The sequence below is a fragment of the Brachycentrus maculatus genome, unplaced genomic scaffold (assembly GCF_059751285.1).
Source record: "Brachycentrus maculatus isolate JH-2025_06_01 unplaced genomic scaffold, ASM5975128v1 h1tg000002l, whole genome shotgun sequence".
Taxonomy (NCBI): Eukaryota; Metazoa; Arthropoda; class Insecta; order Trichoptera; family Brachycentridae; genus Brachycentrus; species Brachycentrus maculatus.
In genome coordinates this window covers 983,898-1,005,451 of record NW_028280757.1, presented here as the reverse complement: position 1 = coordinate 1,005,451, position 21,554 = coordinate 983,898, and the positions used below count along the sequence as shown (strand labels likewise).

The 21,554-nt window shown below is 32.0% G+C and overlaps 1 protein-coding gene across 1 annotated transcript; it reads right to left on the bottom strand.

Moving 5' to 3' along the window:
- Positions 1 to 230: 230 nt before the first annotated feature.
- LOC148314051 (uncharacterized) lies at positions 231 to 21,329 on the bottom strand. Its single transcript, XM_088277246.1, has 8 exons — positions 20,814 to 21,329; positions 6,775 to 6,870; positions 5,632 to 5,893; positions 3,556 to 3,838; positions 2,480 to 2,587; positions 2,126 to 2,325; positions 1,859 to 2,046; positions 231 to 1,712 (listed from the first exon to the last, which is right to left on the bottom strand). The coding sequence occupies exons 2-8, from the start codon at positions 6,847 to 6,849 to the stop codon at positions 732 to 734; spliced, it is 2,097 nt and encodes a 698-aa protein (XP_088133372.1). The 5' UTR covers positions 6,850 to 6,870; positions 20,814 to 21,329; the 3' UTR covers positions 231 to 731.
- Positions 21,330 to 21,554: the final 225 nt, after the last annotated feature.

The window sequence follows — 21,554 nt, the reverse complement described above, 5'->3', positions numbered from 1 at the left end:
TAATAAAAGTATTCCTTTATTGAAATATGCTTGATTTAAATGGTTTTGTACCCTTTTATATAAGTGAAATGAATTTATTTCTTTAATAATTAAATTCATTGTATATACGTACATGTTTATTTATTTATTAAATCAGCCTCACAAGCCATAATAAGATTTAAAATTATTTTAGTTTACTGTGGTCTATTCTGAACTTCATGTATATATGAATATAAATAATAATGCCAAAAGCTTGTCAATTATTTTTATTATTGTATGAAAGTAACATAAACATTTTTTTAAATATTTAGGATATCCCAAGTACATGTGTCTTTTAAAAACATTTAATATTTAGTAGGTACATAATATACAAATAGTATTTTGCGAATTATTAAACTTTACATCAATAAATATAACACTATATCAATAATGAGAATTTTTATTTTTTAGAAAAGGCTGACTGATAATGACTTCAAAATTATCAAAAAGATTGCGAAAAATTAGAACTTTATAAGTTATTCAGTTTCAAAGAAATCTCTACCAAAACAATAAATATTACTATTATTTTAAGTCCCTAATTAAACACACATGAGATATTTTTAAAGATGGAAGTATTTTTTTATTATTTTTTAAATAGGTACAACTTGCATTGAATAATTTTTGAGCAATATTGGAAAAATGAGAAGGCAATTTGTGTGTTATTTTCAGTCTATGCCTTTTCATTTGTTTCACAATTTTCCATAAAATTGGTTTTATTCAGAAAGCCCTGTTTTACTCTCAATCAACATTTGTCTTATTTTGTTAAGTGATTCGTGAGTTTCACTATCAGTTAAAAGGCTTTCTCTGCTTTTCAACTGTGGACCATTAATTGAATTATTTAGACCAACCGCTTTTGGGTTCATGACTCTACTTTTAACATTATTTGTAGGCGCAGTCCCGCAGGGATTAATTCTCATTTGGCCTTGTATGACGTTCATTGGAGGATCTTCAGCATCATCGGCTGCGTCATTAGGTTTTGTTTGGTAACCATTATTCATATCGTACGGACTATCTTTCATAGGGACAAAAGATTTATTATTTGGACTTCTTACGGGTCTTTGTACTGAGCCTGCTTGAGACTGCGGAGAGGAGCGCGCTAAAGTCGATGTGGAAGTCGAAGCGCTGTTTGACTGGAGCGTAACTTGAGAATTTCTTATTTCAGAAGAGCTATATGGACTGCTTTTGGATGAGGACAGATTACCGTTACGCATACTTTGATTGTTGTTCAGCGGGGGTAGGTTTTTATAATGAGGTGAGTTTGTATTCATCGAGATGTTTTGATTTTTCAGATGCTGTTGTAACTGTTGGCTGGGATACTGCGGTTGTTTAGATCGGTTATTTGAGTATTTATTCTGTAGGTGATTGTTGGGAACAGAGCCTTTATCTAAAGACCCATATGCGCTATCTTTTACAGACCCATGTGTCGGACTCTCATCCTTGGTTGTGCCATATTTTACTACAACATCTGCAGATGTGATAGGTTGTATATTTTGCATGTCATAAGATACATTCATGGACTCTTTCTTCGTTTGTTTTTCTGAAACTTCCCCGGTTCGAGGATTAATGTGTTTCTCATCAGCATATCTCATCGAAGACCAACGTTGGTGATTTTTCTCTATTGGATGAAGAGTTTCTCTTGTTTCACCATCTTCTTCGTCAGAATGGTATCTGCTATTGCAGTAACTGTCGTCATTCTATAAAAAACAAATACATTTTTAATGTACATCGACCATGCACACTACACGGGTAATTTATAGCAATAGACATCAGGAACTATTGTTATAAATTATTCTTGTTGATACTCGTAGTACGAAATTCGGTCCATTGAATCAGTACTTACATCATTTTCATCCTCTTCAGCTATAACGCTGTTCTGAATCCAGTCTTTAATTCTTGCCTTCTTGGCTACTCTGTCTACTGTTGTTTCAATGCCGTGTTGGAGTAGAACGTGTAGTAATTTATTTTTTTCATCTATATCACTGTGAAAACTGTACATAGACGGACAGAGCTCATCAACTTCAGTGCCAGCTGCAAATGAGAAAATAATATTACTAAACTATTCCTCAAAAGATAATAATAAAATTAGGGGCATGGTGACTATCATTACCTGTTCCATTTTTCTCATTGATTCCCTTAGCCATCCATCGATCCTCCATGAACTTGTGCAGGTCTCCGAGTCCTGGTGGCCTCTTATCAGGACGAGGTTCCAAAAATCTCTTAAACATCTTCTGCGCTCGTGATGATACCAGCTTAAAGAGCTTGGGCTGTTTTCTAAGTGGGTTTGATGTGTTATACCAACTTAAATATCTGAAACATTACCAGTAAGAGAATAAAATACCAAAGCCAGAAGGAAAAATTCAGCTTCATAATAAAATGTCTATAATATGATGCCATATATTTTGTTTGTAAAATAACATAATGTTTGGAGGTGAAAAGGTCCAAAATGATAAAATTATCTCACCTTACATATCTAGGGTCATCAAAAGCTGCCTTTTGCCATGGCAGACATCCAGTTAAACATACAAATATAACTATGCCAAATTGCCACACGTCGTGAGAAGTCACTGCCCTGAAAACAAAGTTTTTTTTACAAAAAAATATGAAAACATGGAGCTATGTACAATTTTTTTTGTAGTTATCAAATTGCAAGTTTTTGGGTATGAAATTTGGAAGTTTGACAAATGAATAACTTTTATTTTTTCGGTTGCCTGATTGGGATGGTAATCACATTTTTTTAAATATCTTAAGAGCCAGCTCATGTGTTTGATGTCAAATTGTCAAATATATAAGGAGATAGAAATACTTCATATACAACCAAATTCGCACACTGATTGGTGTGATTAGCTTTATGTGACCAAATGTGAAAACCGAATTGAGGTGTAACTTTAAAAAAAAGTTATACTTCTTTTATTTGGTAATTTTTTATTATTCTATTACCCATCTTTGATCTATAGTATAAATATATAAGTTAAAATATGTCTAAAGGTTTTTGTTTTATATTAACAAAGTTCCTTTATTTAAGTTTGTCTTGAACAAAAAAGTCCCTCTCCAAGCACAAAAGCTCAGTCTCTTTTTTGAAGAGGCTCAGCGCAACTAAAATTATAAAATTGTATATAATTGTATATATAAAATTGTATACAAATATATATAAGTAGAAATGTATAGAAATTGTTCATTCATTCAAATCCTTATCCACACCCTATGGTGCATAGGGCACTGCGTAATATAAAAGCAGTGTTATCTTGATCATTAATACATGAAGGAAAAGTGATCAGCCCTCCGCTTCAGGTACCAGTCCAGGGATATATTGAATAAATATTAGAGTGAAAAAATCACTAATATTTATTTCACCCCCCCCTTGGGAATCGAACCCGGGACCTTCAGTATGGTAGCAGAGCGTGCTGACCATTACACTACGGAGGGGGACAACTTATATTAAAAAATATAACTGGATATAAGAAATAAAAAAAAAAACAAAAAAGAATACATAGCATGAAAATGAATATTTTTGGTTTTAAGTATGAAAGAAAGACAAACTTGTATGTATCTTCCACTGCGGTTTGCAATATTTCTGGAGGCGAATACGGCAGCCACTCATTTCTCCTTCTGATTTCGGTCTGCGACTTTCTCGTCTCGCCAAAGTCGCACAACTTGATCCTGGAGAAGTCCGACTTGAAGACGAGTATATTGTCCAGTTTGACATCTCGGTGCACCAGATCCCTGGCATGCACGTGATCTAGGGCAGCTCCCAGCTGTTTGGCGACTCGCTTCGTGTGGAGCTCCCCTATTCCGGTGTCAGACACATTCGAGGTGAGGTCTCCTGCAATAGTAAACAAAATCTCAGTGCATCAGAAAACCATTCTGAAGTAAAACTTTTTTTTATACGTGATAGAGAGTTAGATGATTGATAAAAGATGATATATGATAGATGTTGATGATAGATTATATATGATAGATGAAAGATGACATATGATAAATGATATGTGATACCTATATGAAAAATGATAGAAGTTAGATGTTAGATGATAGATGATATATGATAGATGACCGATGATATATGATAGATGACCGATAATAGATGACAGATGATAGATGCTAGATGAAATATTATATATTATGTATGATAAATGTTAGATATTTGATGATAGATGACATATGATAGATTTTCAATTCAATTTCAATTTCAATTTCAATTTTTTCAATTTAAATTTATTCAATAATTAATATAGACATTACAAACTAACATTTAAGGCGTATACACTAAAAAAACAAATTAAAAGTGAGCAAGAAGACTCTTGTTAAATGTGTAGAAGAATCCCGCTTCGGAAGACTCCTTCAGACACATGGAACAGATCAATATCCAATGTGATATTGTTCAACATAGCGGTAGCTCTTCCTACAGGCATAACCATTGGCAGGTTGGTCCTATGTATAGGAATGTGAAACAATCTATGCCGACGCTGTCTTAGGTAACTATCGGGAACATACAGACCAATGCTCCGGACAATTTCAGGATTATCGATCATACCACGCAACAATCGAAAAAAATACGTAATCAAATACACATTCCTTCTAGTCTCTAAACTATTGTAGCCAAGCATACCCTGGAGAAACTCGGTTGGGTGGAGCCAAGGATAATAGCCGTACTCTCTCATGTAGAGATACCTCAAAAACTTCTTTTGGACTTTCTCTACCATAAGAGAGTACTTAAGCTCGTGTGGCCCCCAAATCATCAAGCCACTCTCGAGTCTACTTCGCACCAAGGAGTTATAAAGAGTTCTCGGCACACGGGTATTTTCGAAAACCCTGGCAGTACGCAGAACAAATCCTAGCATTTTCAATGCATTACCACTGACTGCCTCTATGTGATCGTAAAATGTCAGGGTGCTCACAAATCTAACTCCCAGATCCCTAACATTCGATGCTCGCATCAGATTTTGGTCGTTCATTTTGTAGCGATAAAATAAAGTTTTTTGGGCCCTAGTGAAAGACGTGACCGAACACTTAGAAACATTAAACATTAGTTTGTTTCGTCTTCCCCATTCACATATAAGTATTTGATATATCTGCTTGGAGAAGACGAAAATCGTCAAAAGTTGTCACCTTTAAGATGTTAGATCATAGATGATAGATGATAGATGATAGATGATAGACGATAGATAATAGATGATAGATGATAGATGATAGACGATAGATAATAGATGATAGATGATAGATGATATATGATATATGACAGATGATAGGTGCTAGATAATGGATGAAATATTATTTATTATATGGATATGATAAATGTTAGATATTACATGATAGATAACATATGATAGATGTTGGTTAACAGATGATACATGATAGTTGTTAGATGATTGATGATAGATGATATATTATAAATGACAAATGATAGAGAGTTAATTAATAGATAATAAAGAAATCGTTATGTTATTATCGACTCTAAAGTGTTGTGACGCGAGATGAAAAAAAATTGTACAATATTTATTATAAGCATTCCAGATCCATTTCGCTATATGCACTGATAATATTTCAATCAAGTTTTACTCGTACTGCTATAATATGCAGTGTTTGTAACTTAGACAGTGAGTAGTAAAGTTAGCGTACCAAGAGGGGCATATTCCTGAGAGAACACGTAGAACCCGGCGGTCTCGAAGGCCACGTCGTAAGTGGTGATGATGTTCTTGTGCGCGCCGAGGTGCAGGCCGTAGTGGAACTCCCTGTAGAAGTCCCTCAGGCTGACGTAGGGCTTGGGCAGCGCCTTCAGCACCATCTCCGTGTCCGTGCCGCGGTGCTCCACGAGCAGGATCTTGCCGAACCAGCCCTCGCCGACTATCTGCAGGATGTCGAACTCTTCGGCGAGGCATACCTGAAGATAAAGGATGCTCAAGGAATTATCATTATCAAAATAAATAAAAAATGCTAGAAAATAAATTAAATGCATTATAAACATGCTAATGAAAGAAAAAAAAAAACAATAAAAAATAAATAAATTAAAAAAACTGTCAAATTGACAGTTGACAATTGATGTTGACTTTGGTTTTTAAACTGGCAACATTGTTTCTACAGACTGTCAATTTGACAGTTGACAGTTGATTTGTAGTCAGTACGTTTTGCCATTCCACCATGAATAGACTGAATGGCCATTATGCGCGTCGTAGGTTCGTGAATGGGCCGAAAACAATATTCAGATTGATCATCTTTTTCAACAAAAAATTTTGTTCACCGATGAGGCTCTACCACAATTTGATACGTATTTCTATTAATAAGCCGCTTAGGCTCACAAAAATAGTGTGAAATTTAAGTATTTTTGTAAATAATAAAAAATGCAAATTTTTGGTATATTTGGTAGATTTATATCAATAAGCGGAATTGCCAAATACGGAGTGGAGAGAACCCAGAAACTCTTGTCGAGACGCCCTTACATCCATTAAAAGTCACTGTTCGGTGTGCTTTATGGGCAGGTGGAATCATTGGCCCATATTTTTTTAAAGACGGTTCCAGCCAGTATGTTACGGTCTATGGAGCGCTACAAAACCATTATTACTGGCTTCTTCGTACCTCAGTTGAATGGCATTGATGTGACAGAGCTGTAATTTTAACAAGATGGCGCAACATGCCACACGGCGGGTGCCACCATCAATTTATTGCGGGAAATTTGAATTTGTATATCTCTAAAAAAAATCAGCCTGTATATATAAATATACACACATACACACACATAATGACAAAGAAAGCTTTCTAAAATACCTTTTCTAGTTCAAATTCTCTTATACGATTAATCGATCCTACGAGCGCCTTCCTTGTGGGCGTTGCTGTAGCCATCTCACCATTCTCGACTCTTTACTGAAAATCAAAAAGAAAAAACTATTTTTCAAACGTCTATATCACTTGTACACGATATTGTTGAATTTTAAGTAAGTATATGTGTAAAGTTTGATATCTTCAGAAATAAAAAACAAAAAATAGGTAAATACGATGCATTACAGATTTGTCTGAGTTTCCGTTTATCACGCGTAAGAAATTGATGGGGAAGAAGATTTGTTTTAAGGCCCAATATACGGTAAAACGCAACTTAATTCTTTTTTTAAATCCATGTAAGATTTGACCCAAGTGAATTAAAAAAATTGAAACACCGTTTTTGTTTAGAAAAAATAAGTTTTTCTTCTAAATAAATGAGTATATAGTTTTGAGAAGAAAAGACTTTTTGAAAGGTCTATTGGGACGCGTCCGACAGAGAGCTGTGGAAGTCCAAGAGGGAGGTCTTTGTTCAATACAGCCATAAGAAGAAGGCTGAAGTAAGAATGTGGTATTAAAAGGTAAGGAGTTAAAAAAAAATCTATATTTATTCTAAAAAAAATCTTACTCCAATATTATATAGGTAGGTACTAAAAAAAATTAGTGGAAAGACGTCTAGCCCCCAGCGCGGCCGATCGCGTTCTTATTTGAACGTTCGAGATGCCTTAATGAGAACCAAAAAAAAAAAAATATTGTACGATTAGGGATATTAAAGTAAATATTTTAAACGTTTCAAATCAATACATATCGCTCACTCCTTTCAAGAACGTCATAAATCAAAATACTTGATTTTTCAGGAGAACGTTTTTAAAGTTTAAAAATATAATAGAATGTTTTAAAAATAAATATCAAGCCACTTATTAAACTTTTTACTGTGCAACATATTATTTTAGGTAAAACCTGAAGGTTTTTTCTCCATTTGAAAATTATTAAAGATATTTAAAAAAATAATTAAACAATACCTTTTCTTTAAAATGCAAAAACAACACTTTTTGCCCTGTAGTGGGTAAATATTAAGTTAAAAATATGCCTCTTTTGGTGGGATGTAGTACATTTTCTGGGCATTCCGAAAACATACACAACTGAAAATTTACGATTTTTGATTTATGACGTTCTTGAAAGGAGTGAGCGATATGAGTTCTAAACAAATATTTATTTAACATGAAAAATCTCATAACCACAACGGGCTTGTTTTTATAATACATCATTTTGTTTAATGAAACTCACAAAAGTGTTTTGGCTACTGAATACGGATGTTTATCCCATCGATCGATTGATATAGATAACATTTTTATATAGATTTTTATGTTGATATGATATTGAGAGACCTCGGAATATCGTTTGGTACATTCTCATCGGAGTGCTTTCTACCATAAGTCAAATTTAGATAGATACTGCCTTATTTTCCGGACGATAAGATGCATCAGACCATAAAATAAACCTTAAAATATATCTACGAATTTTAAAAATAGGACCATAAGCCGCATTCAGCTCTAAAGAGCTTAGTGATGGAACCTTAAAAGATGAAAATCTTAAAAGCTGGAACCCATTGTTTCGTTGAATTTTTGGAAAAAATGTGCATCACATGGTTGGAAAATATGGTAATTCCTAATACACGTCTAATGTACCATGTCTCATTTGATTCTTTTGCTATATAAATTGTCCAATAGTTCTTGTACATTTGAGATTTCTACTCTTATATTCATTATACATACGTATGTATGACTGTAAGAGTGTTGAGAATCGATGTATCGACTCGGTATACTTTGCAAAAAGCACGGCCGTCGATTTACCGACGATGAATTCAGAGTATTTTGGGAGGCTGTGTCGCGGCGTTCGCATTTCCAATCGTAAATAATATTCACAAATTTAATAAAATTTTGTGCGGCAAATCGATGTATTATAGATGTCCGAATGGTGAAATAAGGAAATAATGCTAAGCTGAAATGAGCTTTCTGAAATTAAGAAAAGTGAGATAAGATGGTTTTGAAATGGTGTCGGGTTGCAGTCCCGTGGTTAGTGTCGCGGACTCTTAAGAGTTTTTCAGTTCGAACCCCTCTACCGCAATTAGATACCTATTTCTAATAATGAGCCGCTCAGGCTCACATAAATAGTATGAAATTGAAATATTTGTTTAAATAATAAAAACATAAATATTTCTCTTTTAAACACAAAAACAAAACAAAAAATGGAATGAATAAGTCAGGAAAGAACGGTAAAACGAATTAACGAGGCGAATATAGTTGGAAAAAGGAGTAGAGGAAGACCGAGGAAAAGTTGGAATGATCACGTATCTAGGTCAAATACTTAAAAGCGGTCGGATCAGGAGTCGAAGTAATCGGCGAGTATGTATGAGAAGATGCATGAAAGTGGAATAGGCGAAGAATGTTTGCAAAGACAGAGTAGTGTGGCGTTCTATTCTCTCTGGGTACCCCTGCGAGGAAACGGCGTGATGTTTAGATTTTTTAGTTAGTCACCTAATTTTTAGTGAAAAAAGTAATACATTTTTTTAAAACCTGGTTTTGCTTCTACAATATCTACTTAATTTGAAATGGATTATTTTTGCAATAAAGTCAGCATTTTTAGCACACCTAAAAAGGAAAAAAATCTCAATTCTAAAAAGGTTTAAAATCATTCACCTAAGTAACTTCACTGCTAACTTAGAATCAATGAAATGTATAAACTCATGCCTCTAGCGAGATAGCGAGTGTTTTTGCCTAGAATTTTCACTCATGAATTACATGAAATTATAGTAACTTTAAACATAAAGAGTAAATCCACTCACAAGTAGGCATAGGCTATGAATCTTATAAAGTTGAAGCCTGAGTAGTGACATCATAAACGGTGTTGCATAAGCCGTAGCTAGATTTCAGAGTCACTTGGACGTTAGGTAATTCAAAAAAAATGTAAAAAGGTTAATGACTGATGATGAAAGGGTTAACGAGCTGGCAGCAGTTCCGCGGGTGCACAAGACCCAAAGGAGGTGATTGCGCTCGGTCGGACTGACATTTCCGGGGCTATTTTTAACAATAACGATTTGATTATACTAAATATACACTTCATCTTTATACTCGGAAGTGGCGGAAGGCTCACAAAGTAGGCCAAGAGTCGAACCAGTCTTCAAAAACTCTCTCTAACCCTTATTCGCACCCAATGGTGCATAAGGCACTGCATGGTATTGACGCAGTGTTTTCTTGAACGTTACTTACATGAAGGCAAGGTGATCACTCTTGCGCTTAGTCTTCAAGAAAGTAAGGTTTACTTGGTAAATACCACTTTTTCTTAAAATCTTTTGTGACATGTGTTTTGATGCATTGCGCATCATTTTCAAACACCGTATGTGAAGCTAAGTCTGAATTTTAGTCCTGAATTAAGTCCTTGGACTTTTTTTCAGTGGGAACATAGACAATAGGGGAGAGACATAAGTCATTGTCATATTATTAATTACGGGCTTATTATTATTTATACTTTTGAGAATTTATATTGTTTCAAATTGTTGCAGTTTACGACTTTTAAGTATTCGAATTACCAAGAAAAACTTAAATTAAAAATGAATAGATATTACCTCAAGGTGACTGCCGAATCAATTAATGAAATTCAATAAGTTACTTTATCCTTTCTGCAACATTTTGGAAGTTGGTGTTGAATAAAAAATCAGTGAAAAGTGAAAACACTTTTCACAGATTTTGTTTATTTTACTAAGAGAATCATCAAGAATTTAAACATAAGGAAGGCTTTCTGGGCAAGTAAGGACGAAACCTGCTGGGTGCGCATATCTCAATATGACAAATTTAAATTTAAATTCGTCCCTTGGTTAGTGTCGCGGACTCTTGAGTCAGAGTTTCTCGGTTCGAACCCACTCTACCACAATTTGATACCTATTTCAAATAATGAGCCGCTTAGGCTCACAGAAATAGTATGAAATTGAATTTTTGTAAATAATAAAAAATAAATATTTCTCTTTTACTTTTTCGCTAAATAAAAAAATTTAGACGCCTTTAAGATTACATATTATTAATTAACTGATCAATCGTGACCGATTTTAGTCGATTATTTGATCAATATTCGAAATCGTTTCAGTTGGATTCGTTTTACGAGTATTAGTACCCATTACATCGGTTGCCGAAATATTTGGTTTTATTCCAAATGATATTAATCTTCATAAACTTTTGAGCGGGAAACATGTAAAAACGCCTCGTTTATATGCTTATTGGAATGAGACGCTTCTTTTTCAGTATGAAGTTGATTTGTTTTACTTTAAAATATACAGAAATGAAATGGCCGCTCAGAGATTTACAATCGCTAGTAGAAATCTACGCGATTTCATTTTCCTTTTTGTACCTGTAGGTACTGAAAATTCAGTAATCCATTTTGCATTAGCAATGTTAGTATATTTTATGTATTATATTAAATAAACATCATTTAAGAAAAGAAATTAATCGTCATACTAGAAACGTGTCTATTATTCGTTTGTTAGTTGAATAAGTTTGCATTTTCACACATATAGAAAAAAATAAATTTTCCTTTTTTTAACCGGGAAACCAGTACATGGTATTTCGATAATTGAAATTTAAAAAATAAATGAAGCGTGTAAAAAAAATGATAATCATTATAAGTATATATATATATATATATATATATATATATATATATATATATATATATATATATATATATATATATATATATATATATATATATATATATATATATATATATATATATATATATATATATATATATATATATATATATATATATATAAAAAAAAACCCTGGGCTGGGATTACATACTTCATTTGATTAGATAACGCTTTATGTAAATAGTGTAAATGTTATTTTTATTCGCCAAAAAACAATCGTTATCTTCTGATCTATAATCTATCTGACAAAACTGATTGAGATTCGAAGTGGGAAAGTAGTTAGAAATCAAAGTATAGAAAGTAATGTTGAAGTTATCTATTGTACATTACATAGTAATGGAGTTATCTTTAAAATGTCATTCAAAAGCAGGGCTAAGATACCACAGGGAAGTTAAACTTTTAACTATGTATTGTTATTAACCTTAATATAACCTTTAGTCTTTTTGTTTCTAATGACTTTGGCAATGATTTTCGATCCATATTGCCAAGCGTTAAATATACCGAAAAATAATGATTACCGAATTAAAGTAACAGTTATTTACACTATTGGTCACGAGTATAACGTTATTTTCCGTGTGGAATCGGTGCCGTGGTTATCTTTTCATAGTTTCCTATTCCTAGTACTTTAGTCCAAGTTTACATGGTGCGTTCTGGAGAGCGAGTTGACAAGGATACGCATTACTTTATTATATTTCCGTGAGTTGTATAAACACCTCCTCGACAGTTTTATTGCGAAAGTTTGGTGGACTATTTTTCAAAAACATATGTATAAAAACAAAATTTTATAATTCTTTTGTTTTCTTTTTTCTTTTCTAAATATGCGATTTTTTTTACTAATTTCAAACCTGAAAATTTACCTGAATGAGCCTTATTTACAATCCATATTAACTACATAGATATTTTTAACTAAAAAACAATAGCTCATATGTACGTCATATTAACTAGTATGGCAAAGAAGTCTCCATTATGATAAAGTGACTCAGATTATTTAACGCTAGTTTGACTCGAGGATAACATCTATGCCGTCGTCATCCGTATACGAATATGACATACGACATCTCAAAATATTAATAAATGAACCATTGGCTTCGTTTGAAAGATTTAATTTTAAAATACACCATACTTCCCCATTCATACAAACATGGACAGCATGTGGTAAATATGCTTTTGATTGGCTCAGTAGGAACAATTATTTCCAAGTCATTTTTAATCATACATCATTTCATTAACTCTTATCCATTTACAGTGGTACGTAGGGCACTGCATAGTAGCGACGTAGTGTTATCTTGATGGTTAATTGCCCTGCTTTTCTTGTACCAGGGTTTTATTAAATAAATATGAAAGTGAAAATCACCCGTATTTATTTTGGCCCTCCTAGGAATTGAGCCCAGGACCTCTAGCACAGTAGCTAAGCGCGCTGATTACTACACCACAGAGGTGGATCTAAATAAAATGATGGCTAAAATCTGTTTTTTTTTTCTATTGTGAAATAAACTGTTTGAAAACAGTAATAAATTAGTAATGACTGAAATACATCGTCGAAATTTATGAATCTGGTGATGACGTAATAATCAAAAGTCAACGATAGCGACACATGGTTTATGGTTATAAAATCATTCAGTATACTGTACAAAAAATACGCAGTATTACAGTCTAAAATGTGCATATGTTATTTGCTTTGGTTTCAGCCCATTCAAATTGCAAGCCATACTTGCCTTGTGTAAACCGGGCATTAATGAATTTTAAATTCAGACAGCTGTTCTGTGGATATAAAATACTAGGTATGTATTAACGTGTGACGTCAGATTCGAACTTCCAATGAAGTAGATAATATAAGAAGGTTACGTATGTTACCGCAAAAAATAGAAGTGACCCATCTGAATTCCGAACGACGTCCACTCTTGGAGACCAAGCTACATACGTACAATATCAATGAGGGACTTACACGCGAGTAATAATAATAATAATTAAAAGAAAACGTTTTTGGCATTGGTTCATTGTATTTTTTTATCGACTTAACCTTTTGCCAAGTTGTGACGATTGTTTCGTTCGCCGACCAACCATGGGTATTTGGCCAAATTCGAAGCGTAATTTTTTTTTTCCTAATTGGACTGTTCGCCGAATTCTCATTTATCAAAGGTTTGCAAAATTAATCAAAATTCTGTTTTTGTTGACAAACAAATTGTTTACAAAATTTTGAGTGTGTTCAAAGTCCAAATACTTGTTCACAAATCTGGATTATCTCCAATTAAAGGAGTTATTTTTCATATTATTTTTTGGCATATTAACTTAAACCAGCCTGTAATGACGGTCGTATGCCCATGAATGTCCAGACTTTTATATTCTTCTTCATCCATGTTGAGATGTCAAAAAATAATATTAATAAATGGTTGCATTGCTATCACGATATAATTTGTCTGATAACAGTTACAATAATAGTAATGGTTTAAATATTTTGACGAAATTAATTAAAGCTGTCATGGCCTCATAATTGTTTGTCAATGAGACCCTTTTAGAGATATTAAACAGAAGCACATGTTGAAGGCTTATACTAAGGCATATGTTTTATATTTCTGAAACCAGAGGGGTGCATTCTATAATGGCAGAAAAGCAGTGCCTACCCTAGATTACTCACGTTACTTATAGAAACACGACCAGTGCCTACTATGCCTTATCCTTACAAAACCCTACTTCCTACCCTGATTAAAAACTCTGCACGCCACTGTCTGAAAGGATAACAGCTATCAAGAAGCGCGCTGTTTGGTATGAGAAATGTTTAATATTGCGCGTGTTGCTGTTACATCAAACAGATGGCGCTGCCATTACGGTAAAAAAAATGTTAGAAAATATATATTTTTACCTTTCAGAGGAAAAAATACTTGTCTTATAAAAACAAACAATTATTCGAACATAGCAATGGGTCAAAATTTTAAAGCAATCGGAGAATAACTTAGGGGGATTAAAAATATTTTAACGAACGAACATTTATATTTTAATATAAACAGTGTGTAGATAAAAAATAATGCCAAGATAATGACGCAGACAAACAGCGACCATAATTGTTTATTCTTTAATTTGTTCTCGACACAAACAGTTCATTCTACAACTCGTTGTTCTACATTGATAATAGCTTAGAACAAGATAAAAGCAGTTGGAAATGATCCAAAAATTACAAATGTTGAAAGATAAATTGAAACTATAAGAGTTATCATATTATAGCCCTACAAATTATACGCTTGAATTCTGGTTCAGAACCTGTTGACTATCACTATTCATATTATGATATGAGCAATTCTTTTAAGGACTTTCTAGCATTTTTAGTAGTTAATAACTTAACCTTTTATAATAAAATTAAAAGTAATTTTATTATATTCCAAATAAACACTAAAACATGGGAAATGTCAATTTCAACATAAAACTACAAAATAATTTTTGTCAGGGCTTTTTTTCCATGTAAAGCGGTGGGACGGCGTTCCAACACCTTTTTTCAAGGATTTTTTTTTTAATTTTCAAAATCAATTAGACGAAACAATGTTTGCGGTTACATTATAACAATCTATATTTATATAATTCATCAAAATAATAAAATATTGTATTGTAATGAATATTTAAATATTTTTTTTAAAGAAAAAGCTGGACATAAAGCGAGTTCTGGGACCTTTTTTTGTTTAAAAAAAAACGAGATTATTGTAATCATAAAATAACGTGTAATTTCCCTGAATTAACAATAATAGATAACATTATACATATTTAAGTATAAAAATAGATAAAAACTTTAAATAAGATTCGCCAACTGAAAAAACTTATTTGTATCTTTAAAACCATACGTGACATTATAAATACAAAAAACAATTTGTATAAAAATAGTAAGCTTGATGTTACCATATTCTACAATATTTGATTATTGGTTGGGGTGGTACGGATAATGCAGTGTCAAAAAGTGTTGTTTTTGCCCAAAAATTAATACTTTCCGATTTTTTTTTATTAATTTTCCAAAAAATTTTATTTTCTAAAAATTAAGTTCCGAGACAAATTACTAAATGTAAGAGAAATTATAAGTTATGACAGTCAAACAACTACATATTAAAATAACCCTTACATATGCACTTAAGAATTACACTCATAAACAAAAGAAAGCACCTTCCAGCAAAGTACACAATTTATAATTAACACACTTTATGGAAAAATACATAGAATTACAAAATCCAAAACACAGAAATAAATTATAAAAACTTTTTAACGCATACCTCTATTGGTAAAAAGAATTTTGATTATCAAGCCATAAAGTTGTACAACCTTCGCCTCTTTTACATTTATGTATCTCCCCATACATACTTGATGATTATTTCGACTCCTGACCTGACCACGTCCAAGTAATTGAAATATTTATCACGCCAAGTTATCCTTGGTCTTCCTCAACTTCTATTACAACCACATTCCTCATAAATTTGTTTTACGTAGTATTTTTTCTTCACTCATTTGATTCACATGACCAAACTATCTCAACACACCTTTCTTAATTTTATCGATAATACTTATTTCAGCCTTGCATTCTTTCCTTATTTCACCATTTGAACATCTATCTTGCAATGCTGAACTACTAGTCAACAAAAAAACTTTTTTTTAGGTTTTCTGTTCTCATGCTTGGATTTTTATTCTAGACGTCAAAAAACATTTAATTTACCATTTTAAGCTTTTCAAATTTACTTTTGTCTGATTTACGTCGATAGAAGGTTTTAAAGATTTTAATTGATTTTATGAGAAACAGTTGGTAGCACTTTGATAAACCCGAAAGAAAATAGCATATTATTTGTGAATGGTACAAAAGTGAGTGTTTACTTGTCTACAATACCTGTTATAACCACCCTTGAGTATTTTATACTTAGAAAATGGCATCAAGAAAGTGTTAATAGGATGTTGATTCATTCTGTTTTTTTTTGTTCCGAATTTATTAAAGTAATATTCAAAAAAATTGCTTTTGTAACAAATTTTACGCTTTGCGAAGCTAATGAAGCCTGTTTTTCACAGAAAACACGCCTAGAAGAGTCTTCAAGTAGTAGTTCATGGTTTTTTTTTAGTAACAACAGAGCTTAAAATTATGAAAAAAATACTGAAAAAAGCTTTAAAATTATGGGCTGAAGAATGTCCCATAAACTTCATATGTTAAAATTGCACCTGAATCAATTTAAAGACAATATGATTGCCTACCTGAGTAGATATTTAAAAATGTAAAAAATAATTAATTTGTAAAAGAAGGTTGATATGATTCTCTATTTAAAATATCAAATTACAGTATAAATAAAAGCGGTGTAAACAATTTGGCATTTATGTCAGTAAAGACGAGTATAGCGTTCCATCCTCTCTGCCTACACTTGCAGCGAAATCATATGATGATAGTAATAGAAGGAATAATAATTGTAAAGAAATAAGTAATAAGTTGTGAAAGTAGTTAAAAAAAAACATGGGAATAATTTTTTTCAGTATTTCAGCTAATATCTACTAAGGATTAATTTCAAATTTTAAAATTACATAGTATCTTTATATTTTATTTTAAAAATGTAATTTTTCAATAATTACTCTTTTAAAGGAGCAAGAAAAACGTTTTCACCAAGATGTGATGGACTTTGAAAGACTTTAAGAGATATTACATTTGGGGTTTATTACAAGAATGCCCAAATAACTACTAAAAATATTAATTTTTCAATTAGATTTTTTGTTATTTTACATTTATATGCTATTGTTTATTATAATTCTTGAATTAAAAGTTTTTCATGGTCAGAATAAACTTAGTTAAACGTAATTAAAAATTGAATTATGAAAAAAAATATACGAAAAAGTCATTTTTCTTGAAAATTCTAAAAATCGCTTTAGTTTTTTCAAAAGCAAACGTTGATCGGAAAATTTGTTGACAAATCGTGTTGACCAGTGTCATGCTTAACTCAGCCTTGCATTATTTCCTTATATCACCATTCGAACATCTATCATACATCGTTTTGCCGCACATTTATCTCAGAGATCGCATTTCGACTGCCTTCAGTCTACTTTCATCCTTCTTTTGCCAACTCCATGCTTCACGTCCATGCATTAAGATTGGAACCGGGACTCCGTTAAACTGATTTTAGAGAACAATTCACTCTGTTCCCAGTATAAAGTATACAGTATGTACATTCGTCTGAGAGATTTCGCATTTCGACTGCACTCAGTCTACTTTCAACCTCGTTTTTTTGAGAGAAAGTAACAATATCGTCATTAAATTACCAATACCTTAATAATTATTGTATCTCTACACAATGGGAACTTATTGTTTCAACAAATTCTCTTTGTTTTCTATAAAATAAATGTTTTTCTGCATTCTTATCCCGTCTGGCAGATTTTTAAAAATATCTTGAGAATCCGCCAAGACACTCGGAATTCGAACTCTCGGGAGACACTTTAATTTATAGTGATCGAAAATTCGGAATTTTTCGAGCGGGAATTCAAGGGTAAGGGCACACTACAAAGTGTATGAGTACGTTAACATGGTTTTGCTCATTTCTACGGACGTAAAGGCGGTTTAAAAACGTTTTCATATAGCAGGTTAAAAACCAACGAAAACGGTTTTAAACCGCTTAAAACGGAATATTCGATAGCCCGCAACTTAATTTTCATTATACCTAGGTAACGTTTAACGTATGTTTTTAAGTTTTATTGCTTAAAACACCGTTTTTGTATACAGAAAATAAGTTTTTTGAAAATAAATATATCGCAGTCGTACAGGAGAATGTGCCCAACTACCAAAACGTAAAATGTTCAGGAGGGTCATTTAAGTCACTTTTGCTTGGCAAGAAAATAAACACCAATGCAGTTAGTAATTTTCAACAAATCAATATACTATACTTCCAAGTTTAAAATCCTTTGGGATTTTTTTCATGGCAATATTAAGCTAGTAAGATATCAAATAGACAATGATCACGTTTTTGAAAAAAATGCACTTGGTCACTTTCTCCTGTATGACTACGATATGATAATAATTAAAATGTAACTTTGTTTTAAAATCACTATTTTTATAGTGATTTTAAAACAAAGTTACATTTTAATTATAAAATAGAAAATCTTAATGTTAGTGCTTCAAATATAAATTACATATATAAATACTTATATGGTTTTGAAAAGAAAAGAGTTGTTGAAATGTACGGATTTACACGCCTGGTCGCTTACTGAATTGTGTGTTTACGGGTGTCCCCTTAAAACTATTCTGTTGATATAATATGAATTGATTAGTCAAAAGTTTTACTCAATTAATTAAAAAAAATGACAATACAATTTCATGAGGGCTGCATTTCCTTTGCCAGGTAATTAATTTATATCTAAACATAGAATAAGACACATTTTGAGTGTGTCTAAATACTTGTTCACGAATCTGGGTTTTCTCCATTTTCGGAGTTATTTTCAGATTATTATGACATCTCAATAAAGATGAAGAAGAATATGGATGTCTGGATATTTACAGGGTTTATGAGCTATCATAGGCTGGTTAAGTGATCACTTTACGCACATGCAACATTCATAATTATACCCATGATTGACCACCACACTGGTCAAATTCTTGGAACTCATACATACATAATTTACCTCACGACGCCTCGTATATTTATTTTATCGTTTTTTTCCTCGCTCATTCGATCCACGTATCCAATCCATCTTAACACACCTCTGTAAACGCAATCGATAATGCTTATAATCAACCTTGCATTATTTCAACATTTTGCTATTTTAATGTTATCCGTTTTTTATAACATCTCATTTATAATATTATTATTTCTGTGTTGTGTATAAAAAGTTTAAAAATATGTAAGAAAAGGATATTATTGTATCGTTTGCAAATAAATAAACTTCGCGACTTCCCTTGAACGTAATAAAAAAAATCCACTTTTTCTGTTTCTTTTTTATAACCATTTGTCACATAAAACTCTCGCGTTTTTTTTAGATTCGAAGTTATTCATTGAGGGTAGCGATATAACATATCGTAATCAATTTCATATGCACGAATCTTCTCACCAGAGGTTTAAACCCGTAGTACGCGACCCATTTTGAGTTACCAAGATTTGAAAAAAAGTTGTGTACAGTGTTACTAAAGTGGTTTGTAAATTATAAATCATCACCTTGTTTGCCGGAATAAATAAGAAACAAAAAATTAAGAAAAAATCTGCGCTTAACAATGTTGACGTTAAATTTAGCTAATGAATTCATGAAGCAGACTTTGATAAAAAACTATTTACATAAGATGAAGGTGATCAATAACATAAATTCGTCAAAAAGCAAAAAAAAAACATAGTAAGTACTCGTATAGTAATATTCATAGTAAGTATTCAAATTTTTTATTTTAATTTTTAAATCGTTCTCTTTATGTGATATACTTGTAAAAACCCTCCAAGCTTTAACGCAACTAAATAACAAAAAAATTTGGCCATATTTTTCATTACAAATTCTGAAATATCGTGTTAACATACATTTAAAGTATAATTGTACGATTGTTGACGTTATACACATTCGAAAAATGTACTCAATTCTGGTGAGCTTTAATTTCGAAAAAAAACCATAAATATGTAAGGGTTGACTGAAAATTTAGTCGACGATTTTAATATTTATTATTTTCTCGCAAACGTAAAAAGCAAGTGCTCATTCATTTTTAATTCTTATTCTTTATTTATTTTACCTAACGACTGATACTTCCGTCATATTAATTCACGTTTATATTAATAAAAAGTCGTTTAAAAATTTCAATATATTTTATATAAAGGTACATATCGGCTGTCCAAACTTAAAACACAGTAAGGGACATTTTTTTGTAGTATGTTTTTTTTGCATTTTTGGACTAAGTAGATTCTACTTAGTCCAAAAATGCAAAAAAAAATGTACTACAAAAAAATGTCCCTTACTGTGTTTTGAGTTTGGACAGCCGATATATGACAGATTAAAACTTTTTGGTTAAATTTTTTCATACCATATTTCTATATTATGCATAAAAGTGGTTATAACATCCAAAATATAAGAATAATTATGCTTATTTTATATGCATTGACATATCGTAAGGGGTAAATCACACATTTTGTTTGACAAACTGACTTGAATTGGTTGACAAACAACCCGTTTTTAAAAGCAAGTATTAAAAATACAAATAACTTTATAATTTAAACAGGGTTATATATCACTGTAAAACTTACTTCAAAGGATAACATATAGGTACCATTTGTCTTTATTTACCTACATAAGATTATTATAATATTGTATGTGTACTAATAACTATGTACATTTTAATACCTTGGCAAGGTTTTGAAAAGTAAAAATGAGTCATTCTATTGTTACTCACATGAGTGGCGATGGATGAAATTTGGCTCTCCAATGTGTCTTTATCTAACAGATTTTAAATGTTTAAATATTGTCTACTTCAAAAACAGCGTAAAAATGCTAGTTACATTAACAAAACACACAAATTTAACTGTTATAATAAAAAAATGGTCACTGCACAAAATAACTGATTAAAATCGTAAAAAAAACTGTTCACTTATTTGAAAGATTGAGTTTTATCGTTGATATTCACAGAATTATGAAAAAAAAAATTGTTTAGTTTTTAAACTGCTTTATATCTTTAGATTGATTACTGTCGAATTTATATTGTTATGTGAGATTTAATGCATATTTTTGAATATATTGATATTGATATTTCACTCGGATATGGTTGATTTGATACTGTTTTACAGTTTGAAAGCTCGATGAAGCTTTCCGTCGAGTATTTCGGTCTGTGGCATAAGTCCACGCGTCCAGTGGCGACGCCTTCCGGTGACTGGCCCGGGAGCGGGCGTCCAGACGCGTCGTTTATTTCTGTAAGTTCTGCATTTGCCGTCATACAGAATTATCGGGAGCCCGCGGCTCGCCCATCGACGTTTATTTCAGAGGAAAGGCCGCTTTCTTGTTATAAATTCGACGTTATAAGTACCTGTGCACTTAGTGTTTTCTCTCTAACCCTTATCCGCACCCAATGGTGCATAGGGCACTGCATAGTATTGACGCAATATTATCTTGATCGTTAATTATATGAAGGCAAGTTGTT

Excerpts from the sequence above, each read along its gene's own strand:
- LOC148314051 (XM_088277246.1), bottom strand. The coding sequence starts at position 6,849 with ATGGCTACAGCAACGCCCACAAGGAAGGCGCTCGTAGGATCGATTAAT. Across the intron at positions 2,047-2,125 it reads CAATGAGAAAAATGGAACAG|CTGGCACTGAAGTTGATGAG; the intron begins GTAATGATAGTC and ends TCTCATTTGCAG. Across the intron at positions 1,713-1,858 it reads CTGAAGAGGATGAAAATGAT|AATGACGACAGTTACTGCAA; the intron begins GTAAGTACTGAT and ends TGTTTTTTATAG.